Here is a 27,458-nt window from a genome sequence, read left to right as displayed (position 1 = left end):
TATTAGCATTTACAGCGTGGGGACACACTTGCTAGTGTAACCAGGCGCTTTACAAAATACTAATAAATAAATAATAAAGGAACAAGAAAACTTTCCAAAATGTGAACACCTTCATACAAGAAGAAGGCAATATATGGATCCAGAACATGTTCAAAGTCAGTCCATTGTGTTACCTTGGTTGGAGTTCCAGGCTTGTCAGTTGATGATTGTTTCTCCCAGAGATTACGCTTGTTGGATACATCTACAGGTTTCAAATCCTGCACGGAATGATAAAAGGTTACATTAGAATTCAGAAGGTATTTGTTAAATATCTTGGATCTGGTATTCATTTATATACATGATACAGTAATCCCCTGTTAAGAGCACACGTCAGAAGTTTGCTCATTGAAGAGTCACTGTATAACTGGGACACATATCTGTTTAAGAAACATTTAAAAAACAAACTTTAAAAAAAAATTACATTTGACACCTGCGATCGCTGAGGTCAAGGAATATAAGCCAGCCAAACTGCAATTACATATGGTCCAGAAGGTGGTGCACCTTAAAACTACTTAGCCCCACAACTAACCTCAATAAATAACCACACACCAAAGCAGAGAAGCTAGTCGTGCATTCTACTGCACAGGATATCATATATCATCTTCAATATTATCAATTAAATTGCAGTTTTTATGTTGACCACACTCTGAAGCGGTCATGAGTTGAAATGCTTAATGTTAAAAACCCGTAAGAAAACTAGCCACAAACCGAGCCAATTAATCCTAAATTGTACTATAAGAAAAAGGTTACAAATATTATCTACTACTTTTCGTCTCTGTAATTACACAGTGAAGTCGTTGTAGGCATTGGTAGACAAGAGAATACCAGTCACTCCTTTCTGCCTCTTTGGAGACCAGTTTCGTCTTTTATTTCAGACTTGGAGCCCCACACATTCCAACATGCAGTTCAATAACGTTCAGACAGGGGTTTTCATTTTTTGGACTCAATATGTAGAGAAGTCCAAAGGTTTGCTACAATCGAAGAAGCGAAAGCTACATTTCTGTATTAACCATTATGATGGTAAGAACTCTAACAAACATCTGCTTAGCAAGTCTAAGGAAACATCAATGAAAGATTACCTGTGGTTCTTGTCATATGATAGACCAAAAGCGCCAAGAAGGACAGAGCAAGGAAGTGAGGAATAAGCAGCTTCGGCAGTGGGTTTCCATTCAAGCAGAGATGATAGAGCATAGAGTCAGAGAAACCAGCTGATCGAGAAAGAGATTTATAAAGGATGTTATCATTTTCCCAAAGATTTTAAACCTATAGCTTGAGGAAAGGAAGAGAATACAGAGGAGATATTCAATCCACTAAATAGAATTTTGTTTAAGGTATTACCTTCAAAAGCATGGCTTTTGTGTCAGGGTGTCCTTCATTCTAAATAGCTGATACAGTGTTTTAACTGTAGCTTAGCTGTTACTGGCTTTTACTAAACCATGAAAAAGTAGCCTGAACTACAAATAGAAAATACACTAATTGAGAGAGGGAGCACAGTGTATTTTCCCATTATCTTTTGCTTGCTTTGTACAACTGTTATACAGAAGCAACTTCATGAAACACTTCACTTATAATGAAAATTATAGTGTTGACGAATAGTTATAAATGTAGACAAAGTTTGTCAACCTTATTAAAGTTAACATGAATACATGTTTCTAGGCACTCGGCATTGGGGATTACTTACATGTTACTAACTCTTTACAGTTCAGCAGCTACATCATTTTGGTATTGCATGTGACTAATGCTATTGCAACTTGACCATAAAAAAGTAATAGGTCTTAATATAGGAATTGAAAGTTTCCATGGATTGCAAATATATATCTTGACTGTTCACTAGGGCATCCAATAATGAGAACAGCCCTGAACTGAATCCTACTTTAGCTTCAGTTTCACAAATAAACGTGTCTGTTTCAATCGCCATGAGGGTGAAACAACTGCTAGTCTGATAGGACAAGAAATTAAGACACATGAGTTTTAATTATTCATTAACAATTCAACTGTTGCTTTGGTGCTTCAAGCCATTTCATGGAGGACATTTGTCAAAGGCCTTTGGTAGATGGCGTAGCTGAGAGAAAATAATCATTGGCTGCCAATCAAGTTAATGACAACTGCAAATAATATACTTAGGGTACTTACTGTTGGTTTGGGAGGAGGTGACTTGCTGACTTCAGGAGTTTTAGTTTGCCAGCTACTAATACGACTAGAGACACCAAATTTCAGGCCAGCAGTTTCCTGAAACAGAAAGAGGAATTTAAAGTATTCCCATAGATCGATATTAGTGTTCAAGAATTAAAACAAAGTTAAGCGGAAAATGATTAATACAAATATCAAAGCCAATGATTCCTATTTAGTATGTGTAAAATAACTAAAGTAAGATTTAGCATAAGAGATAGCTCAATTCGCCTACATATGTTTCACTTCAAATTTCATGTGTGTATATAAGGTGCATGGAAACTTTTTATTAAAGCATAATAGGACATGGAACTAAGTATTTTCACAAAAGTACAGCTTTGCAGCAGGAAAATATATGGATTAAACTGGTTTTGATCTGCGCTCGTAATACATGGGACAAACTTATTTTCTACATTTTTATATGCTATGTTTAGGGCAAGTGTGAGGCAAAAGCAGTTTGTTGCATTTCGGATTATAGAAGCAAAAAAATCAAATCAAAGCTAACTATAACTTCGTTTTAACCTTTGTTTCTTTCATTGATATTTTATGTTTTTATTGCACAAAATCAGTGCTGGAAAAAATATTTTAGGGAGTGTTGTAAGATATGGGAAATATCTCATGTTACCGGTAAAATCTTAATTTCATCCTTATGACCCCCAAACTACTCTGCACAGCTTTACCATTGTCTGGACTACTAGAATTATGTAGCATGGATGATTTAACTATGCAGCAAAGTGTTCTAAATGTTTATGACAAAAATGCAAATAATGCAGCACATTCTCTGGCAGTAATATTTTCCTCAATGTTAGCAATGAAGAGCATTATTCATGACATCTGCATAGTTTGCAAATTATGCAGCAAATTATAGAGTAAATCCATGATTTACCTGTGCAGACAAATAGTTGCACAAATTCTCTGGCCCTCACCATTCCCCACTGTTGTATGCTCAATTTATTCATAAAAGGTAAACCTAAAGATTCTCACTCCAATCAGTGCTCATTGGTAGCTTCACCTTGAAAGAATGAGCTTTTCCACCTAATTACCCCAAAATAAAAAGTTAATAAAAATAAAAATACATCACTGGTAACATAAGTCCTATCTTGCCATCTTGATGTTCTGGTGACATTTATAAACTGACTTGGCCTTCCTCCCCATGCTTTATGATGTCACCAGAACCCCTTGATAACTATACAGGACCATATAGCACACACTCACATTCACACGTGGACATATGATCTATATTTAAGAGCTAGATAGATAGATAGATAGATAGATATATAGATTGATAGACAGACAGACAGACATACAGATAGACAGATAGACAGTCCAATTCTCATAATCTAATGGTTAAATCTGGGAAACAAATCAGAGACAGAATAATTTCAACTGTGACAGTTATCGTCTTCCTCAGGGTGTGGTGAAATAGAAGAACAGAGACTTATTGAGAGTTTTGTTCTAACAAATTAAAGCTCTAGTTCTGGCTTGGCAAGTGATCTAATTTAAGTTTCTCTGTTTTAATCTTGTATTATATCCAATAGGGTCACCTTTATCAAGTGGCAACTACGAGTGGGGTTCAGGTCCTTTCAATGTGTACATGTGAGCACATGAATGTGCATGCCCACAGGTAATCACAGGGAATGTGGACTTGTTACATGTTTCATACATATTGTTGCCTCTTTACTGTAATTGCTGCCATAAACCAAAATGGTTACCATTATACTTCCAAAGTAAATTCTGTAGGTTATTTAAACGATGAAGATCTTTCTGCATTTTATCTAGCAGAGGGCTCAAATTTAATGCGACCAATTTATCGAGTTTGGAGGAGATACATACCCCTAAGTAGGTCGCCTTTATTGTCACTCGAGGATCTATCATGATGCATTTATCATTTAAGACTACTTGGGTTTTACTTTGATTGAGAATGTAGCCGGCCATATTACCAAAGTTTTTGGCCTCGGTTTCAATTATAGGTAGGGCTAATACTGGGTCTGATGTTACTATGGCTATGTCATCGGCATATGCAAGAGTTTTTGTCATATAGCCTTGGGTCCGAATAGGGATAATACCGGCATTAGATTCCAAACTGCGAATAAAGGGATCAATGTAGATGGCAAACAGTAATGGAGAGCATGGGCATCCCTGTCGAGTTCCCCTTGATATTGTTAATTCTTTAGATAGATTGCCATTTATCATCACTACTGCTTTAGGGCTGGTATATAGTTTTTGTACTGCCTGAATGAATCCTTGTTTAAATCCCAGGTGACCCATTGCCAGCCACAGAAATGACCAGGAGACCCGATCAAAGGCTTTTTCAGCGTCTAAAAGAATAAGCGCCATTGGGTCTCCTGTCACCTCTATGCTGTCAAAGAGGGTGATCACTCTATGAATATGATCTGTGGTTCCTCTTCCAGGTATAAACCCGTGCTGGGAGTGTGAGACAAGTTTGTGGATTAGTGGTGCCATACGATTCGCTATTAATTTGGAATATATTTTTGAATCCACATTAATTAAAGTGATAGGGCGATAAGAGCCCATCTGATTAGGAGGTTTATCTTTCTTCAGGAATACTACTATTTTCGCTTTTGACCATGACCTTGGTGGTAATCCCCCATTAAATATGTGCACACATAATTCCAGGAGAGTCCCTTTGATTTGCTCTAAGAAAGTGATATAGAACTCTAGGGGGATCGAGTCTAAGCCAGTTGCTTTTCCTCTAGGCAAAGCTTTCACTGTCTCTAGAATTTCTTCCAGGACTGGTATCTTCTCTAGATCATCTCGATCTTCTTCGGACAGTCTGCTGGGTATTCCTTGATTTAAGTATTCTCTTATACTGTCTATATAGGCACCTCCTTGCTCTTTGTATAAAGTGCTATAGAAGTGCCAGAATGCCTCTCTGATTTTGTTACTTTTTGAGATTATGCCGTCCACTGGATCTGATATTTCACGTATGAAGTTCTGAGATGTTTCTTGCCTCATACGTATGGCGAGTTGATGACCAACTGATTCGCTTACTTCGTAGATTTTCTCGCTATGTGCAGTGGCTTTTTTAACTGCCTTGGTAATAAATGTATTCATAATAGCAGCCTTATCAATTGCTACTTGATATTGAATTTTAGTGAGCTCTTCTACGGTTAAAGAATTATGGGTTGCCCTGATGAGTTCTTCTTCAGAACCCTGTAGTTTTTCCGAAAACAGTTTATATTGGTCTCTGGCCAATTTATTAACCCTTATTGAGTATTGTGTAGTTTCCCCTCGGATTCCGGCTTTTAAAGCATCCCACACTATCTCTATAGAGGTACTCCCGATATTATTTTCTAAAAAGTTGGGTATCCATGCTCGCATATGATTACAATAATCTTCCTCAAGGAGCAGGGATTTCTCGAAGGTCCAATATCTTGGCTTCTGGCCCATTTGTGTTAGCTCTAGGGTGCATACTAGAGGATTGTGATCGGATAATACTTGAGGCAGTTTTTCTATTTGTGTGGAAGAGCTTAATAACTGTGAAATAAGAAAATAGTCAAGCTTAGCATGCACTAATTTCTAATTTAATTTCTAATTTAAAACATTTATAAAGCGCAGCGTGCACCGTACGTGTGGATTTGAGAAAAAGGTGTAGCCAGGATCCTGAGGGTTAGAGTTCCGCCACCCATCCAGAAGTCCGTGCATATGACATAGATTTCTTAGGGCCTTGAACACTTTAGGTTTCTTCCCATGATACACCCAGTTATCATTTGATGACCAGTCTGGGGGTAAGTTAATATTGAAGTCCCCACAGATAAGAACTGGTAATGGCCAATGTGCTAATTCGCTAGAGACCTCATTTATCAGGGTGGGATCATCACAATTGCTTCCATAAATTGAGCAGATGGTAACTAGCTGCGTTTGATCAAGCCGGCATTCTGTAATTGCCCACCTCCCGAATTTGTCTGCTTTGCATCGATTAAAACTAAATCCACCGCCTCTAGCTAAGATTGCCACCCCTCTGACACGAGCTCCCTGGGTAGTAGCACAGACTAATTTGTACCCTAAAGTTTTTAAAAGATGTAATTGAGAGCCTTCAATATGCGTCTCCTGCAAACATACTATGTTGGGGCCTGTAGTTTGTAGACCCACCGCAACTGCTTGTCTCTTCTTAATGTCATTTAGGCCGCAGATGTTAAGTGACATGATCTTCAATACCCCCATTTGTTTATTCTACTTATCTTGAAAAGATACTCTCCCATTAAAAGACTGTTAGCTATATCTTCATAGTTTTCCTTTTCCCTGTAGTTTTTAAAATTCCTGTCTGACCTGTCCCCCGAACCCCCTCCTCACCCGGAGATCCCTCTGCCCTGCCCTCCCTTCCAATACCCCCTCTTTCCCTCCCCCCACCCACCACCATCTATGAAGGTTACCTGACCCTGTCTGGACCAGGGGTGTGACATCTGTGAAGGCGGCCCCTGCGGGCTGGGCTAGTTTAATAGTGTGTGTTATATACCTATCTAATCCTAATGAGCCGGAGCCCGGATAATATGAAAAAAAATGTCAAACTTAATTTTGTAGACTAAATATGTTTCCCTGCCTGCTTATACATTCTACTAGTTCACAGTGCTTCTACATAATGTAATTCCTAAACAACACATAATGGAGTAGTTAATTCAGCTTAACTCCCCCCCCTACAGTTTGCATTATTTCCCTGAGTTTCATAGCCCAGTCCCTGAGATCTCTCGTAGATAGTTCTCCGCCTGCACTTCGCTGTTAAAAATTTTTGTTGTTCCCTTGAATATGATTTTCAAGCGTGCAGGATTTTGCAAAAATACTTTTGCTCCAATTTTTCCAAAAGGTTCAAATAGCTGGCGCATTTTCCATCTTCGCTCAACTGTGGAGTGAGCGAAATCCGGTCTGGCAAAAAATTTGAATCCCTTATATTCTCTTTGAGTAGTCGGTCTGGCAAGGTCATAGATTGCTTCACGGAGAAGGAAATTGCCGAAGTAAACCAACATTGCCCTGGGATATTGATTTTGTTTGTTAGAATGTTTTGATGGCATTAGGGGATAACGATGAGCCCGTTGTATCTCCCTTTCCATATCCCAGCCCTCCAATTCCGGAAATGATGTTTTAAGAATGTTGATCATAGCACCTCTAGCGTCGTTTCCCCCAAAGTAAATTCTAAGTGTGGGTTGGATCATGTACAAAATAGCAGTCAAAAGAGCAAAGTGGAAAGGGTGTTGATCCTGCAATGTGTACTTAGCGGAGTTGCAGGATGAGTGCAGATCTTGTACTATTTCCTCATGCAATCATTTATTTTATGTGATGACTGAGTTTTATAGCACAGCCCTAGAACTGCAAAAAATCAGGGAGCCTGATTCTCTCAGGGCCTCCGCAATCGTGACAGAGGTTCCGTAATCATGGGTGAGTCTCCGCACTCATGACGGAATCTTCTCAAAGATAGTTTTCATTGTGTCTTAAGTGCGGAGACTCCCCCACGACTGCGGAGGCCCTTGATGAATCAGGTCCACTGTATTTTAAACAATGGGAATATAGCATTGTACTCACAGGGACATAAAATAAATTGTCATATGGACTAATATGAAAAAAAAAATATGAAATTGTATATTTCAGACATTATATTACAGCAATCACAACGGTATCGGAGAGGTGTGCATCATGGGAGATGCAATCTTTAGAGTGGGGGATAGAAGAAATCATATATGGCTATGTTGAGAGGAAGACAAGAATTGGCTCAGTAGAGTGGGCAGGTGCTACAGCTATGAGATATTGAGTGGATATAATCTACTGTCAGTGGGACTAGCTTGAGAAAGATACCTTCAATTTCAAGATTAAAATGTGATAGGGTAATTCATAGTTGTTGTTTTCAATTAAAGTAACACAATGAAATCTGCAAGTGTTTGAGCAGTAAGATCTTTTTCCAGCCAGACCTGTGAATAGCTGGACGTCAAAGTTAGTTTAATTTCATTTGTGATGAAATTGAAAACGTTGCCACTTATCTAGATAATGAATGAATCAATATGGACATTTTGATTTATTTTTAGTTTTTTTAGGCCATTACTAAGAAGAGATTCTATAAATCACATAGAATCAGTTTGTTTGTTTCATATTTAGATGTGTTCAGTCTCAAGGGCTGAAAAACTATGTGGGCAAAGAACATAAAGTGGTAAAAATGTAAGTGTTCTAAGTACACATATTTCTTAAGTGTGAAGTGCAGGGTTCTCTGTGGATGAACATCAATTTTGCAGCCACATAAACTACCTTATATTTAGTAGAGGTAGTCGAATGACTGGGATATGAACAACTACAGATTTCCTATAATTATGGTGGAAAATGCCAATTGCACAAGCAACTTGTTTGAAATCTTGCTCTGAATTTGATGAAGTGGTATACTGGAGTAATGTCAATGACTAATATAAATGTTTCATCACAGATTTAATGCATGCATCTATGTTCAATTTACTGTTCTATTGGATGTCAGCTGAAAGCTATTGACAAAAGAATAATTGTCTGGCGTAAAAGGTTTAATCATGCAGTAGTAAACCCCATGCAAGCATGTGGGTTAGGACGATCAAGGAGTGGTTGCCCTTGTCAGCGTGTAAATTCCCATATACATGTTTGGATTTTAAAACTCCTATCTATCTCTTTTCCACCATGGATAATGGTTTACTGCAGCTACAGTAACTCCGCTTCTAGTGCCGGAGGATCAGTGAATCCCTCACAAACCAGGTGGGGTGTTAATTTCGCCATGGTGAAAAATTATTTCCTTGCAGAGATGAAGGAGAAGGGAATAAAATGCACATTTGGACATTGGAGTGTTTGCCTTTCAACAGTGCATAATTGTACTCTATATACACTAATGCTTTGAGAAAATAGCAGCCGTTAACAACTGAATGACTGTAAAAGCACCTGCAGCAGCTTTCCAGATACACTACCGCTTGGTGTTCTGAAAAAGGCAAAATCATGATTTTGTAGGGAGAGATATTAAAAAGGCAGCAGTAGAGTTGAATATCCACAAGAAAATTAAGAATTCATGTCTCAGGTTTATGTGGGGTGTGTTGCCTCTCACTCACTATTTCACAATCATGTAAAAGTGAACTTTTCAAAACAAAACACTTTGGCTAAATTTATTAGTTTACAATGAGATAAAGTAGTGAATAAAACATCAATGTAGTGTGTCTTCCATATTATGTTGATGAATTTGTGAATGAGTATCAAAGTGGATAGGACACAAACTGGTGTCCTTTATACACAGGCACCTTGACATCGACTTTACAAAGACTAGAACTAAAAGAGTTAGGACACGTTTTTATACTTAATCAACTGTTTGGGGCACTTAATAGACCAATCCTTTTAAAACATGTAGCAGTTTGATTACGATATGCTCACCTTATTGGGCGTGGCAGGACCACCAGGTGAAGAATACACACTCCCTTTCTCCCACATACTCTTTATATTGCGTACACCTTCAGCTGGTAGTGGAAGATCCGAAGCTGCTGGCTTGCCAGCTTTGGCAGCCTTGGTACCCTGAGCAAGAAAACATATTCTAAGTGACTTAGACAAATAGTAACCAAGTATGCAAACAATGTGAAACAAAAAATTAATAACCACATATACAAACATTATGCAAACCTAGGACAAAGAATATGTAAAACAATGGAAAATTTATAAGCCAATCCTTTGAAGTTGAACTGAGGTCTGTTTCTTCATAATCATATATCACCTGCAAGCATGTGGGCACGGTAAGTTTCTGCTTTATTGTCACAGTGTAACAAGTTAGAATAATGATGATGAACGAGCTACCTGTGAGGAAGTGTACATTTTTAATGAAAATTTACCACGTGACAATGTATAAATGTGTCTGGACATTAACATAGGAAATGCAAGTCAACATAGAGGTTAGAGAAAATGTGCTTTTATTAAACGTGTAAAAAGAGAAAATGCTGCTTATTTCTGTAGAAAGCTCCCATTTCTGTCATTCTTTCACTGCTAGGCCTCAATATTTTCTGTTATTCCTTCCTTTCCCTTTAATAAAAGAAATGCCTTTTCGTAAATGCTGTTTTAACGTTATAATTGAACTGTAGAACGTCTTTGTGAAATATGCTGTTTTCTACAAAATGTATTTCTTTTCTCCCTTACACGATATGACTTCATTATATTTTAGATAGTTACCTCTGACACATGCTTATAATGAACAAGTATCAAAATAGGAAATGCATGTCAATATAGAGGTTAGAGAAAATGTGCTTTTATTAAACATGTAAAAAGAAAAAATGCTGCTTATTTCTGTAAAAAGCTCCCATTTCTGTTATTCTTTCACTGCTAGGCCTCAAAATGTTCTGTTATTCCTTCCTTTCCCTTTAATAAAAGAAATGCCTTTTTGTAAATGCTGTTTTAACGTTATAATTGAACTGTAGAACGTCTTTGTGAAATATGCTGTTTTCTGCAAAATATATTTATTTTCTTCCTTACACGATATGACTTCATTGTATTTCAGATAGTTACCTCTGACACATGCTTATAATGAACAAGTATCAAAATAGGAAATGCATGTCAATATAGAGGTTAGAGAAAATGTGCTTTTATTAAACGTGTAAAAAGAAAAAATGCTGCTTATTTCTGTAAAAAGCTCCCATTTCTGTCATTCTTTCACTGCTAGGCCTCAAAATGTTCTGTTATTCCTTCCTTTCCCTTTAATAAAAGAAATGCCTTTTTGTAAATGCTGTTTTAACGTTATAATTGAACTGTAGAACGTCTTTGTGAAATATGCTGTTTTCTGCAAAATATATTTCTTTTCTTCCTTACACGATATGACTTCATTGTATTTCAGATAGTTACCTCTGACACATGCTTATAATGAACAAGTATTAAAATAGGAAATGCATGTCAATATAGAGGTTAGAAAAAAAGTGCTTTTATTAAACGTGTAAAAAGAGAAAATGTTGCTTATTTCTGTAGAAAGCTCCCATTTCTGTCATTCTTTCACTGCTAGGCCTCAATACTTTCTGTTATTCCTTCCTTTCCGTTTAATAAAATAAATGCCTTTTTGTAAATGCTGTTTTAACCTTATAATTGAACTGTAGAACGTTTTTGTAAAATATGCAGTTTTCTGCTAAATATATTTCTTTGCTTCCCTACATGATATGTCTTCATTATATTTTAGATAGTTACCTCTGATACATGTTTATAATGACCAAGTATATTGCTATAGATTCGAGTCTCATGATCTAACCAGGACATGCTAGACATTATTGCTTCATTTCATAGAGTAGCCCATTGTCACACAATGGGACACTGAACAGCTAACAGAGTAGGCTTGCAAAGGTTCTCATGAGAACCTTCCTAGATGTATCTTTTTGTAATACGCTGTAGGAACATTTAAATAACAGCATGTCAACATGTACGTTTACCATGGGAAACAAGAGAGAAGATGATGGACCATCGGAAGATCCTTTCCTATTTGCTAAAGATGATTCAACATTCGGAGTTTGCAGCATGTTTTGTTCTTTTCTATATAGTACGTGGAATGCATTCTGTGCACAATTTTCCTCTGCCATGCCCTCTAGAATGTGCTACTGCTGCCTGACATTACAGTGAGCTACAGTGATTTTTCTGTTATTTTGTTGCCTTTTTGAATACTTTCTCCATGCTGATTATAGCTACTGCAGTGGTTCTTTTGTTAGACCTCTGTTAACGGTTGCCACTGCAGCTGTTGGGCAAATCAGCTGAGTTTCGAGAACTAATCTTTACGGGGAGTTTGACCTCTTATAGCTATTAGCCTGTGTTGGAAAGTGGGTTATTGGTAGGGGCAAATGTAGGTCTGCCACTGGCAATAAGGCCACTAACACATGATAGGACTCAGCATAGGTCTTAGAAAATTATTCCTTTGCTCAACCCTTGGTAACGTGGCTGCGAGCAGACAGGCTAAACTTCAAAGACAGGTATGTAAAGCACTCAAAAACACCATTTCAGTAAATAATTAAGACAAAACGCAAAATAAAAATGCAACACCAATTTAGAGAAATAGGTAATATTTTTATCTTTTAAATGACACCAAAACGAAAATAATCCAATGTAGGGAACCAGAGATATGAATTTTTAAAGATAGTCACTTTCTAGTGCTTAGAAACCAACAGCGCCCATTTAAGTCATTTTGTTTTCTCTGTCAGGGACACATCTTTATAAATTGTTCTGAAGAATTCTCACAACTGTAGTGGGCCGCCTTCTTCAGCAAGCGGGGTCCAGTTAGAACATCTTCCTGGCGTTCTGCTTGCGGGACCCAAAGTATCCAACACACAATCCAAGGTTCTGGAATCTCCAAGAGGGTCCTTGAAAGTGTGAAACTTCAATTCCACAATCCACTTGAACAAAACCCTTACAAATCCACTGGTACTCCAGGCTTTGAATTCTTTGTGGGGTTGTCCAGGTGAGCTCTGTTAACCTGTAGCATTAGTCCTCTTAGTCCTTTGGCAGCAAGGTAATCCACAGGGCTGTAGTTTCAGATGGTGCAGTCTTCGTAGGTCAGGCCTTAGAGTTCCTTGCACAGCAAAACTTTCCAGCAGGGCACTTCTTGCTTCATTCAGTTTCAAGCAGCAGATCTGGAGGGCTCTGCCACTCTCAGATACTTATTCAAAATTCTCTGGGTCAAGCACCAGGTCACTGCTGACCAATGAGAGCAGGGCAACTCCTCATAGTTATGACCACATCCTGTAGAGTGTGGCATTAGTTTGTCCCAGAGTGCATCATTCTTCCAAATCCATAATGGCTGATTTTCCAGCAAGGAGGTAAGAGCTGACTAAACACACCCCCTGGGCTTGCTTATTTCCATGGTCTCTCCCCCTACCATCTGTACATACCTTCCTTAAGCCTAGCCCTGACTCTGGGTCAAGACTGTCCGAGTGGACTGAAACCCAGGCCTCCCCTCTACCTTTGAAGAGCATAGTTTACGATGCCACCTCCTGGCCTGGCATTCCTATAGACCAGCCCACTGCCCTCTCAGCAGAGTGATTAACCGGAGAGGTTCCTTATCAACTCTTCAAAGCAGCCTGGTCAATCCACTTAACTCTGACAAATCAGGGCAGACCACTGGAAGGCTGAATTTGGACTTACAAACAAGAAAGTCTTATAACTTCTTGTATGTACACTTTAGGAGAAATTCAACAATATAATATTGTTGGATTTACTACTACCATTCTGGGAAGTCTTTGAATGGTCGGCTAGTCCTCTCCTATCAATATTTATTAATCAATAACTTCCTACCATGTTAACTTATGGGCCATGGGGTTTGCAATCGGGAAAATGACTGGGGCCACTTTTGTAGCACCAGGGCTTATAAAACCATATTTTATAAGTATTTCCCTAATTTCTACAGGGCCCCCATCCCCTGTGCACCTAGGGGAGACTTCGGGGTTTCTGAGTCTGCAGAAATCATGCAGATTATCCTTGCCCAATTCTTCTTGCATCAAAGTCGAATTTGAGCAGCTCTTTAACACAATGTGGGGAGTGAAATGTAAAATTTCACTTTACCCAGGCATATACAAACTCATTTTATAAAGGCGCTCCTTATAGATAACTGACCCCCCACCCCTGGGATACCTATGTCAATGTCAATGTCAATGTCAGAGGTTCTTATATAGCGCAACTTTTCACTGTGAGGTCTCAAGGCGCTTGCAGCATAAGGAACCAGAAAAAGAAAACAGAAGAGAAAAGGAGGTTAAACAACACAGGGGGTCCTACTTGGGAAAAGCCAGGTTTCCAGTGCTTTACGGAATTTCTGGTGCTCCACGATGGAAAGGAGGTGGGTGGGCAGTTTATTCCAGAGTGTGGGGGCAAGGTAGGAAAAAGAGCGTTGGCCATACCTGGAGGAACGCACACGGGGTTGGGTCAGCAGAAACGTATTGCTAGACCTTAAGGGCCTTTTCGGAACATACCAATTACGTTTTTTTTTTAGGTAGCGGGGCCCTTTGCTGTGCAGTGCGTTGTAGGCCAAGCTCAGGATCTTAAATTGGCTTCTTTGCTGAATGGGAAGCTGTTGTATTCAGCTCTCAAAGTATAGTTGGTTCAGTCCGACCCCCTCTGTTTTGCCCCAGTTGGGCTGACCCTTTCCCTACTTGTCAACGTTCTAAGTCGCACTCCGGCCAGTACTTGACTGGCAGGGTTATGGATGTCGCATTATTGTTCTGTCTGAATAAAGGACTTTAATTTACAGAGAGTTGTTATCCATTACAATATTGGCGACGATCGTTGGGAGGAGGCCAACGCACAACATCCCCTCCATTTGTTACCCGGGACCAGTGGATTGAAGAGAGGAAGTAACGGAATGATACGGAAGGACAAGAGAGACAAAAAGTAGATTTTTGTGGCTGAGCGAAGTGAGCCTGCAAGCAAGTGAAGTGGAAAAATTAAATGTGAACGCACTGACGGAATAAAGAGAAGTTTGTGGAAATTGGCAAGCTGGAAGTTGGAAACAGCTGGCTACGGAACTAATCTGTCGGCGGATTTGGGCAGAAACTGTAAAGGAAGAGGAGATAAGTACCTCAGTGTGACAGCGCTAGCTGAGACGATGATGAAACTGTTCCACGGGCATGGTGAGCAGTGAATGAGAGGAAGAGACTAGTGAGTGGGAATCGGCAGGCTGTAAGGAGAGAACAGCTGCAAGTAACAAACCCGCTGGTGATCGAGCTGTGAACGGATGAAAGGAATACCCACAGTGGACAGGCAAGCTGTAATGTAGTGAAATTGACCTGCAAGTGGACACCTCAGCGGTTGATGAAAGGAAATAAATGAAATATAAGGTACTCACAGTTGCCGGTGCTATATGAGGTGACTGGGTGACGGAAGGTTAATCAGAGAGCGGAGCCATAGTGGTGATTGGTGGTATCTGTGAGAAAGCGTCGAGGCAGGCAACCCATGGTGAGAGGAATCATCGTGGAGCCGGGAGCAGGCGACGCGTGAGAGAGAAAAAAATATATATATATATAGTAAACGGAAGGGATTCCGGTGAGGAACGGTACCGTCGTGATTGGGAGTGAGGCAGCAGGTTGGAAGTCGGTGAGGCGCTATTTTGCGCGACAGCGGTGGCAAGAGGGAAGTGAGCAAGGAAGAAATTCTGAGAGAGGAATAACCTTCGTGTGGAAGGAAGAAGCTGTGCCGGGGTGCGACGACGGAGTGAGGCATCTCGTGGTAGAACAAGAAGGATCCTGTCAGGAACTGTACCGTCGTAAATTTGAGCAGGGCAGCAGGGCGACAGACGGTGAGGCGGTATTTTGTGCGACAACCGTAGCCAGTGGGAAGTAAGTGTTGAAGAAATCCCCTGAGAGACTGAGCCACCGTGTGAAAGGAGGGAGCTTTAGCCAGTTTAGACTACGGTAAGAGGCATCCTGTGTGGAAGAAGTGAGGCGGTTCCGTGCTTGAAGAGTTCTCCTGGCTAGGGAGCGTCCCTGAATAGTAGCGGTGACTGTGTGCAACTGCGTGAGGCGAGGAGAGACGCAGTGGGGGAATAAAGAAGTTTACTGTGACAGATTCGTCAAATGGCCTACGAACATCATCGGCAGATTCCTCACAGAACTGTCGCTAAGAGCAGCGCAATCAGCGGAGGAACTGGTTGACTGAACTGTATTTATTCCTTTTAGGTCATTTTAAGGTTGGGAGCACCGCAATTCATTTAGGGTTTAGGTCAAGTTGCTCTAATAGGAGACCATTGGAAAACTGCTGGAGAATCTGATTTGCAGATTCCAAAGAGAAAGTGAGAGTAGAGAAATGCTGTATATGGTGATTGGTCACACGAGTTGGGGAGAACTATTTAAGCTGTGACTAGAAATAACGTGGTTCATGAATAGATAAATCCAAATGTTTGGTGGAGCATAAATTGAAAGTAATGATTTGCAGTAATTGGCGGTGAAAGTGTAATGTTGTGAAGGGAAAAGTGAAGTTGTTAGGAAAGTGTCTACTCTGAGGTAGTATAGGGTACAATAAGCAGCGCCATGCACTCTAGTAGACAGCGCACTATAGGTGTAGCACCACAGGGAGTTAGATTTTCTTCGTAGTCACCCTGGAAATGGCAGCAGCAAGCATGAATCAACCGCCACCGTTCCTAACAGAGGAAGGGGAGCCAGTGCTGCCATGGAAGAATTGGAGGAAGGGATTTGAGTCATACGTGGTAGCAATAGGAGCAAGTGGGTTTTCTGCCATCAGGAAGCAGAACATACTCCTGATAAATCTTGGGACGGAGGGAAGGAAAGTTTTTGACAGCCTACCAGAGTTGGAAGGAGGGGTAGGTGAAGGTGAGGATATGGACATCTACGAAAAAAGCTTAAAGAAATTAGAATTGCAATATGCAGATAAGATAAATGTAGTGTTGGAAAGACACAAGTTTTATGGAAGAGTGCAAGGGAAAAACGAGAAGGTAGGAAACTATATAGCATGCCTTAGAGGACTAGCGAACACCTGTGAATTCAATGATCTTACAGATTCACTTATAAGAGATCAGCTGGTGAGGTGCACCAACAACAAGAAAATTCAGGAGAAGTTGTTGGTAGGTAATCCTGATTTGAGAAATGCCGTAGATTTAGCTAAGAGTGTAGAACACACTGCAGAATGCGAGAAGGAAATGAATATAGACGAGGGAAGCAAAGTAAACGAAATTGGTGGAAGCTGGGAGGTAAACCGAGAAGTGTATGCAGTAAAGAACATAAAGAGTAAAGACTCCTGTAGAGAACAAAAAGAAGAGAAGTATAAGGAAGAAGATAGACTCAAATGTTTTAGATGCGGCAGTTCCAGACATTTAGCTAATAGTACCAGATGTATGGCAAGATCAGCAACGTGCAGAAATTGCAACAGGAAAGGGCATTTTGAGAGAGCATGCAAAGAAAATTCTAGAGTTAAAAATGTTAATCTGGTGAGAAGTAGTGATGAGTGTGAAGAAGGGTATGTGTTATGCATTTGTCATAAGGTAGAAGACTCTGTTGAGAGAGGAAATTTACCAAAATGTGTAATTAAAAAATGGTGATATGATAGAAGTATTTACAGATTCTTGTTCTCAATTTACTTTCATCAATTCAAAGACGTACGAGGAAAAGGCTGGTAAATGGGGCACAATATTGATGGAACCTGATGTTTGCCCCATTGGCTACAATAGTGAGAGAATACCACTAGAAGGAATGTTCATAGGGAAAATATCCTTTAAGGGTAAAAGCACGTTAGGAAAAGTCCTTGTGGTGATAGAAGGTCTAAACTTACTGGGATGGGCTCAACAAAAGGACTTAAGGATGATCCTAGATGCCACTAGTAGAGAACCGGTCATGATGTCAAGGGAGTGCGGTGAAGAGGTAATAGAAAGAGGAGGAAAAATGTGTAATGAGAATACAATTGGTGAAAAGGAAAACTCTGAGGGAGTTCAAAGAGAATATGTAAAGCAGGAAGAGATAGAACCTGCAGGGAACTCAAGCGGAGTCGTACGCATAGTAACAAGAGTTGAAGAGGGCACTTACAAGTGGAACATTGACGGGGTCATGGTCAAGGCTAGGGATATCAGCACCAGGAGGGAAGAGATCACCCCCAGTCAACAGATCAGTAGAGGAAGTGTAGTAACCAAAACCCAGGTTGGTCAAGTAGGTTGCAATTTAATGGTAAATGTAGAGAATGCTAGACAGTGCAGGCGTTCTGAGAGTGATGCTACGGCAGTAAGCAAGGAAGCCTGTTCTTTGGCAGCTGAGGTACTCACCTCTTTTGGCGAGAAATCAGTAAGGAGCAGGGTAGGACCTTGGGAGGCCAAAGAAGTGGAAGCCATATTCAACGAGCCTTTGGGGGTTATCATTCCCGCGGAGCAGGGGAAAAGTGCGTAGAATAGGAGACTAGCAACTTAGTGACTTTGGTCAGTCTAGAAAGGTTAAGGAATTAAGGAGCAGCCCTATTATTTATATTGGAATATTAGATTCTGAGAGTTCCACCACAGGTGAGAAAGGGACACATAAGTGAGTTCATTCTATATTGCCCTACACATGTCGCACGACAGTGAATAGTTATTGTGAAAGGATATCAGAATATTGAGGAGACCCCATTTGGTTGGTAACATATGGTCAACGGGAGGAAAGCACGTAAAGGAACCATTTGGGTGTATCTTACCTTATCAGCTGAAGAGCTTAGGCCATCCACGAGGAAATTACGGAAAAGAATTGACCAGGCACTAGCATAGGAAGCCTAACCCCTTAAGTTGAGGAGGAGGACAAGGTGACATGGGAAGTACCACAAATATTTAGGAATGTTAGTTGGGGCACCTTTATGCCAGCCCTTCTATGTCGGGGAAAGGAAATTGGGAGCATCCTACAAGCAAAGGTTGGTTACTTATATCTGTGTCACTGAAATGTTCAACTGTTGTCTGCAGACCAAAATTTCATCTTGTGCTTTAACCCTGGTATGTTGTGTATTATGGGGTAGGAGAAGTGTTGTATTCAGCTATCAAAGTATAGTTGGTTCAGTCCGACCCCCTCTGTTTTGCCCCAGTTGGGCTGACCCTTTCCCTACTTGTCAACGTTCTAAGTCGCGCTCCGGACAGTACTTGACTGGCAGGGTTATGGATGTCGCGTTATTGTCTGTCTGAATAAAGGACTTTAATTTACAGAGAGTTGTTATCCATTACAATAGAAGCCAGTGCAACTTTTCCCGACACGGCGAAGAAGCAGTCCTAGGCGGCATGTCCAGCACTAGTCTGGCGGCAGTGTTCTGCAGAATCTGCAGCTTTGCCAGTAGGTCCTCATTCAGGCCATGGTACAGGGCGTTACCATAATCAAGATGACTAATGATAAGGCCCTGCACCAAAGGTTTTCTGGCCTCAATGGGGAGCCACCTGAAGATTTTTCTGAGGCGGCGCATTATTCCGTAGCAGGTACCCGTCATCCTGGCTACATGATTTTCATAGACAGAGTGCTGTCAATAATTATTCCCAGGTTGCAGACCGCCGTCTTGGGGGTTGGGCATACACCCAATTCAGCGGGCCACCACTCCCAGGTCCAGCACCTCTCTGCCTTGCCAAACAGGATGATTTCTGTCTTGCCTGCGTTTAGTTGGAGCTTACTATCCCGCATCCAGCTGGTGATCTCAACCATGCAGTTTTTAAAGCGAGTGCAGGTGTCTGTGGGATCTACACCGCACGTGATCAGCAGCTGGGTGTCATCAGCGTATGACACAGTTTCAAAGCCAAATGATTTGATAATTTTAGCCAAGGGAGTCAGGTATAGGTTGAAGAGCAGCGGACTCAAAAATCGACCCTTGAGGTACACCCACAGTCACAGGGCGACTGCCGGAGACCAGGGAATCGACACGAACGGTGGTAAGGCGGCCGGTAAGATAGTCCTCAATCCACCCCAGGGCACCCCCTCTGACACCTATCTCCCACAGCCGATGTTTCAAAATATCGTGGGAAATGGTGTCAAAGGCCGCGGAGAGGTCCAGGAGGATGAGGACAGCCGAGTCGCCCCTATCCACCGCGAGTCTGATGTTATCCACTATCTCGACCACAGCCGTCTTAGTACTGTGGGCGGCCCGAAAGCCGGACTGAGAGGGGTCAAGAGCACCACACGCTTCTATATAGGCCGCCAGCCGGTTGTTGATAAGAAGTTCCATCACTTTCCCAAAGAAAGGTAACAGCGATATTGGCCGATTGTGGGATGGTAGAGTCGGATCGTCCGAAGGTTTCTTCAGAATGGGCTTTACTTGAGCGTGCTTCCATTAGGGGTGACCCTGGGGGTCCCTAATATGCAAAAACATGGTAGGGTTTTCATTTTTAAGGGCCCCTACCCCCGAAGTCGAGTTTGGGCACAATATAAGGTTTAAAAGCTGTTCTGGCCAGAAGGGATGCTTTTAAACTGACCTCAGGCTTCAGCACTGCACACATGCTAGTGCAGAAAATCTTCTGGCCTCTAAACTGCCATGCCCCAGGATACTGGAGACTTCTAGGTAGTTTAAATCCCCTGCCCTATTACATACTAGGGGCTGATGGGGTAGGTGTGGAAAATGACATTGTATATGTACATAAGCGGCGTTCATTTGTGTTCACCATACCCCTAGCTGTAAGCAGAACGAATACCGCGAAGCATTGCTCGCATCATCTCGCCAGAATAGGCCCATGCACGCACGTACACGACAGCCATTTCAGGCACCAAGGCCTCTCTGCCCAACCCCGATAGCCAGCGTCTCTCTCCCCCCCCTCTCACTCCCCAGCCTCGCAAGCATCCCGACAGCCCCCGGTCTCTCATGCATAAGCCATAAAACCCTCTCCCTCTGCGCGACCCCGCTCTAAAAGTGACACCCCTGCCTGACCGACACCCCCTGCATTCCTCCCAGGAACACCCTTCCCCTCTTCTGATGACCCCCCCCCCGGCTACACCTGGCCTCTCGACCCGGTCCCAAGTCATAAAACAAAGCCTCATGGATGTACTCCCCTGGCCCCGCATAGCAAAACGTGGTACACCAACCGAAGTGCCCGATCTTATCGCCTGCCCAACCTTAGATCTGACCACCCCCTCTTGCCCTCGTGTCCCGTTGGAATGTCCGGCTGCTAGATTACAATCACATGTTACATTTGGGAGGGGAAAACGACATCCGAGCGACTGGTGTGGGAATAGGCCTGAAGCTGGGATTCCAAACATGCCTTTTCGTACTTCAAAGTTTCTTTATTGCAATAAGGAATGTTTGTGCATCATAAACCTGTGTATAAAAGACGGAGCCTCAGAGAAACTTGTTAGAGCACCTCTTGAAGACATTGTGCGTATGTCCGAAATGACAGGCTCTCCTCATGAGAAATAAAACTCTGTTCTTGCACTCCCGCTTCCAGCGCCCGTCTCTTTATTTGGTAACTGGTCAAAATGGGAACTAAGAGGCGTCTTGTGCCAGCAGCCTGGGCATCGGTTGTAAATTGGGCTGTTTTTCCTCAATTGGCGTCCCAACGCGGGGCCCATCAGCGACATAAGGTCCGGTAAGAGAGGTCCAGACGATGGGGTGAACATCTGAACGATTGGAGTATACCTGCCTTGAGAGGGCCCTCGTCCGGCTGCCGATTGAATGAACTTCACCGATTCCGAACGGACCTCTCTCAAGTGACCTACTGTCCTGACTGGGATCCCACAGGAATGCTGCGGTAAAAACATGGAGTAAGAGAACGATCGGGCGCTGGAAAGGGAAGGCGAAGAACTGTCCACACGGTCCGGTCCGGGTAAGGTTAAGTAGGACGTCTTTACGTCTGATTGATTGTTTATATTGGAATCGGTATTTAAATACTGGTATTGTTTATTGATTGGTTCATTTAGCCTTGGTTGCTACTTGAAGTATTGGTCCTTTTGAGACATTCTCTATTTGCAAACAGCGACGAATAGGAACGTTTCTCTCTCTTTGCAAGTAGTGAAGGATAGGTAATGCAGACTTTTGTCCCCATTGTAATCCTTCATGCCTATTTTTCTCCCCACTGATTGATTGGTTGCTCTGTTGCTCTTTGAGACATTCGCTGTCTACAAACGGGGAAGAATAGGAATATTCTGTCTCCCTTTGCAGATAGTGAAGGATAGGTAATGCAGACTTTTGTCCCCATTGTAATCCGTCATGCCTATTTTTCTCCCCACTGATTGTTTGTTATCGATTTTTATCGATTATCGCTCTTTTGAGATATTCCCTGTCTACAAACAGAGAAGAATAGGAATATTCTGTCTCCCTTTGCAGATAGCGAAGGATAGGTAATGCGGACTTTTGTCCCCCGTTGTAATCCGTCATGCCTGTTTTTCTCCCCACTGATTGATTGATTGTCTGGACATTTATTGTTCAAGGAATAGTTCTTTTGAGGTATTCTCTGTTTGCAAATAACGTGGAATAGAAATATTCTGTCTAGTCTTTGCAAGTAGTGAAGGGTAGGTAATGCGGACCTTTGTCCCCCGTTGTAATCTGTCATGCCTATCTACTCCCCACTGATTGGTAAACTAGTTCCACCCGGACCATTTATTAGAGGTAGATCATCTGGCTCAACCGGAGGGCGCCCCTAATAAAAAGGACACATGTAAAATATGAAGTAATCAGCGTATCCTGTTAACAGAAACTTTAGCGCAAAAAAAAAAAAGCACACTAGAAAAGGAAGGAAAAAGAAATCGAGCAAAATCAGTAGGCCACTGATGAGTTTTTTTTTTATTTCGCTAGAAATAAGAAACGTTAGAAATAGCCCGCAATAAGAAACATGAAAGTGGTGAGAGAAGCCAAGCTTGACATCACGGCAACCACGAGGTAGCTAGGCTCCGCCGCCCCTCACTGCTCCCAACATGTCTGTCCCACCGCCCGCCACGCCCAATAACGGTAACATAAGACAGATACAAGTCAGCAGATACCTACCCCCATTCCGGAAGCTCCCGAAGTGCAACAGGTCCACGGTCACGCCCATCCGGAAGACGAGGCCTCGACACGTGCGGGGCGGGGCCCGGCTGGCCGCCATCGGCCGGAGAGAAGGGGTGGATGGCCCGGGATGTACTGGTCTTCCCATCCTCTTCTTCTAGCGCCTTGCAGGCCACGGGGGGGGGGGATGTCTTGCTTATGCCTCCGACCCCCCCCCCCTCTTTCATCGCCTGGTCCGGCCACCACAAATGTCAGCGGCCGGAGAAGTCGTGGATGGATGGCCCGGAATGTACTGGTACTCCCATCCTCCTCTTCTGGCGCCTTGCAGGCCACGGGGGGGATGTCTTGCTTATGCCTCCGACCCCCCCCCCCTCTTTCATCGCCTGGTCCGGCCATCACTAAAGTCAGCGCCGGGAGACGGCGTGGGGTGCACTGGGAAGGAGAGGCGGCGCGGACGAGCCTCTCCCACCTCCCCAGGTGGAGGCCCCTCAGCTGCACCCCCAACGCTCCACTCACCCGACAAGGGTTCGTCCACTCTTGCGGTGCAGCACCACGCCCGACAGGCTGGAGTCCGTCTGCCCTTGCGATCCAACGACTGGCGGTTGCCACAGAACTCGTAAAAATGGCGGTCGACTCTGCAGGATTGGGCCTGGCGTGCAAAGATGGCCAGGTCGCTTGCCAGCTAGAAAATGAGTCCCCCGTCCAGAAGCGTTCTCCTCAGCTTTGAAGATTCTATGAGAGCCGCAGGGGCCCCCGACGGCCCCCGATGGAGAATGACTGCCATGATTGCCCACGAAACGACCAAGACGTAGCCGCGAGACGTTGGCGCTCTCATGGTGGCGCCAGCCTCAGTTTGAATGACCGAAATCTTGCCGACTACCAATTTGATCAGTTCCGGTGGAACACCAGTATGACCCGGTAGGAAAAATTGTTGCCTCCCTCCCCCCTTTGACTGATGGTTCTTATCGGCGGCCCCTTCTGTGCCCTTTAACGAAACTTTTGGACTGCCGAAGGAGGCTCTGGTCCAACCACGAGTTGGTGGAGACATTTTGACTATACTTGGACCTGCCTGACCTCACCCAAAATGGCGCCGGTACAAATGAAACTCGCAACTCCCTGTTGTGTTCCGGTTGCTCAGCCTTGATATCATGAGATATGAATGCAGTTTTTTTTTAAGCACGTGGAGGGAGGGGATGGGTACTGATTGAACACTTGGACAATGAATTGATATTAAGTCCTGACGCGTCATTGATTACGGTATTATTGAAAGTTCGAATTTTCGACACTTATGGTACTTACCCACAATGAATTTTCGATATGATTTTATTGCACTTGTCGCACCTTTATGAAATCAACGGTCACTGACTCCGTTCAAATAAATATCCCCTCATGTACAGTTCCAGTCTGCTCCATGGCTGGCCCACGTGGTTGTAGACCCGTATTTGTGCGCCAACATTTTTAAATAAAGATTTTGTGAAAAGCAAACTTAGTTGTCGCGCTTAAATTGGTAAGTTTCGAATAAATGGCCACTGTTTCCGATATAAGTAAAATACAGGTGAAATAAAGCCACTCGATTACTTGAAGGTTAAAAAGCAAAGTACACAGAAATATCGCAAATGTGAATGGTCCAGGTTTATTGTGTATATGTTTTTTTATATATATTTTTATTTTGTGCAACGTATAGCAATCGATAAAGGTCCCGGTATTTAGCCTTTACCTTATGTGCCACATGTATCAGGGAAGTTGTTTCAGATGCCGCTAAGCCACTCCGAAGGAATGCCACCTAGCCCCTCTAGTTTCCGTGCCTGATGAACAAAAACGACCCTGTACCACTGTAGACCTTCCCTCCTCCTCGAAGGAGAGCACGAGTTCACCCCCCCACTTTACACTGACTGCCCTTCGTTTTGACCCTTCCCTACACACAATCCGTAATGCCACCCTTGGGCGATCTATGCAATACACAGTCCATCGAAGATTATCTATCCCGCACTACCGGTCCCTCTGGGCTTAAACGCCGAGATGAAAGGGATTGCATCCCGTGGAGATAGGTCGAGTATGTGGTAAGTAAAGGCATTTTCGGGTTTATGCGCGCTGATATGTTTTAAAACGCTGCCCCCCACCCCTTCTTTTTCCCTTCTTTCTACAGGACACATCGGAACGTCGACCAAAGTATGGAGAAAACCTAAGCAACACGCCATGGTTCCACCCGGAAAAATAGTATATTGTCTATGGGGACTGCCCCTGAGAACGTGACGAATTTGTGTGATATGAATGCACGCGTGTATGCCCTGATGTGTATAGCTCGACTGAATACGTGTTGCACACGCTTGGATTGATAAGAGAAATGTTTTATGTATGACTTAAGTGATGATCGAACGGCCGATGGAATGGGGAAAAGGGGTCTGAACATGGTGCCTATACACGACGAACAAACAAAGATATAGCACTCCCTTACTTAGAAACGACTGTCTCTCTCTCTCCGAACCCAGCGACTGGGAGGGTGACCTGAAGCAGAAACTTGACGGGTTATTGCAGAATGATGAAATATGAATCCAATCGGCACCCCAAATAATGCAACAATGACGTGCACCCATGAGTAAATTCATACGGTGACTAAATAGGGAAAAGTTCAGGAATGTTCCTGGGTGAGGTTTGACCAAGTGCCCTCCTCCTGGAAGACTAGGAAAATTGTCAAATGTTTAAGATTTACCACCTCCTTCTTGCACCCTCATAGACATGAAACTCAAAGCTGCCCCATTGCTCTCCCGACTGACTCCCTCCGTTGCCTCAGCCTGGATACCCATTCGCTAAAAATGATTTGAAGATCCCACCGTGAGTATTAGCCCGACCAGGTTAGTCCCCGAACAATTGACCAAGGTGTAAGTATTTGCAACCGAGGCCACCAGCAAAGGTAGCCAGATGAATTAAGTAGGATACTAAGGATGCGCAGCATGCAGGAAGAAATCTTTTGGCCAAGTACTGTTCTATGTTTTGTCTTGGATTCTTGTATATAATGCATGTACTACCCCCCCGCCTGAATTCATGTGTACGTAATGTATGGATCTACGTCGTCCCTCAGTCTGTGTTTCTATATAACTTGACCCCTGCTGTTCTGTGTTGTGTGCGCATTAAATGGCCTATTATTGTACACGTTTCTCTCTCTCTCTCTTTCTCTCTCTCCATGTCAGACGTGTACCGAATAGTTCGTTTAAAATGCGGACGACTCTCTCTCTCTCTCTGAGGGTCCCCCTGTTCCCTCTTCCTTTGTGTGGTAACGTTGTACCCCGCCGGCACAAGCCTAATTGGTTTTTTGAACACAAAGGTGTTCGGCAAAATTGACAGAAAATAAAACAATTGTAATTTGCCATATTACTACCTCTCCTTTCTGTAAAATGATGGAACTTGAATTGGCTAAGAAGGAAAGGACAGGTAAAACGACTGATGTCCCCTAATCTGGCCCTTTTTATCGGGGGACTATATGTCAATGGCCTTCTGTTCTCAGTTCGTTAGAAACACAATCCCCAATGCCCAGATTGCCCCACCTCACTGCACCCAAGTACGGATGTCCAAAGCGTCCCCGCTTCTCCCGATTGACCCCAGCTCCATACCCCGAAGTATAACTGATGACCCTGATTAACCGTTGCTCCCCGAGAAAAGAATGTTTAGCCTCTGTCCCTCTCTCATGATAATAGAAGATTGCCAGGGCTTGGGTTAGAAAGACGAGTCTCTACCGTAGGATCCGATTTTGAGGTTGATGGAAATACGCAGTCGATAAGAGTCTGACTTCTCTCCATATACGCCATGAATGAACGCCAAATAGACTTAGTACAAGCTCAGTAGAAATGCCCGCATCATACTCCATAGTGATAACTTCTGACCGTGACCGATGAACGCATCCCCAACTACTTAAGATTAGGGGAGGAATTGAAATGTATAAATGTCTTCTCCTGCCAGTTCTCAAAAAGCTTGTTTTGTACCCCTTCAAAGATACACAATCATCGGAGGAGAGGGGCCGGACGTGACGCGCAGCCTAGCCGCAGATCATGAAACACATGTGACCTCGACCAAAGGTGGAGCCGCAGAGCAACGAGACGCGGGACGAGGCACCACTCTCAAACACGGAAAATGAAAGGATGGAGGGCTGCCTTGAAGCCCTCTGTTTGCTGACCCATGCGTGCCAGAAGTCCCCGCCCCTTTTGAGCCCGATTGATGGGCTTGCCTGATCGTTAACCTTTGCTCCCTTGGTTTGTCTCAAAGATCTGATCCCGCTCCGCCCTCTCTTCCCTCGATTATCCGACAACCCCCCTTTCTTTCACATGGATTTTGACTCTAAGAAGAAGAACAGCATATAGGTAGAATAGGGTTTGCCACGGATGGAGAAAGAAATGCAGGTGCCCAGCATGAGGCACCCTTAAAAAGATTAGTTAGGAAACAGGACTGTGGTCTAACAGCAGAGGACAGATCGCACCCTGCGACGTGTAAGGATGGATCCGAGCTGGACCTATAGCTCCACCGCCGGTGCTCAACAGCGCCAACGGAAGAAAACGAACTACTAGAACCTACCAGTGATGGCTCGCTGCTAAAAAGACACTGTGGCGAAGACCCCCCCTCCCCTTCCTGGACTTTCTACCCCCCCCCTGGACTAATTGCTTGTATTGAACTAAATTCCTCCCTCAACCACTTTGTATTGCTTTCAAAATGTTTCATCGGTCACTTTTTACTGTACATTGATACCGCCGGAGAGAGAGTCAGAACATGGTTCCATAATGTGTACATAACACGACAAATGTAAATTCATCTGTATTGCACCTCGTCTATCGCATCAACTGCACATGGTTATATGCAATCCGCCAGTATTAACAAACGCTATTTCATTGATCACCCATGGCTATATGTAC

At 43.0% G+C, this 27,458-nt stretch overlaps 1 protein-coding gene across 13 annotated transcripts in view; it reads right to left on the bottom strand.

Annotated features, from left to right (window-relative positions):
* CALD1 (caldesmon 1) overlaps positions 1–27,458 on the bottom strand; it is a 655,703-nt gene that overhangs the window by 33,717 nt on the left and 594,528 nt on the right. For all 13 annotated transcript variants that reach the window (XM_078674011.1, XM_078674008.1, XM_078673998.1 and 10 more), the window contains 3 exons: positions 9,586–9,723; positions 2,173–2,268; positions 174–257 (listed from right to left, as the gene is read on the bottom strand). In XM_078674011.1, coding sequence (XP_078530137.1) covers positions 174–257; positions 2,173–2,268; positions 9,586–9,723 — 318 coding nt within the window. The remainder of the gene's footprint in view (positions 1–173; positions 258–2,172; positions 2,269–9,585; positions 9,724–27,458) is intronic.

This window comes from Lissotriton helveticus, chromosome 1_1, assembly GCF_964261635.1.
Source record: "Lissotriton helveticus chromosome 1_1, aLisHel1.1, whole genome shotgun sequence".
NCBI classification, from domain to species: Eukaryota; Metazoa; Chordata; class Amphibia; order Caudata; family Salamandridae; genus Lissotriton; species Lissotriton helveticus.
Note: the sequence above shows the minus strand (reverse complement) of the source record. Positions and strands in the feature narration are given on the sequence as shown.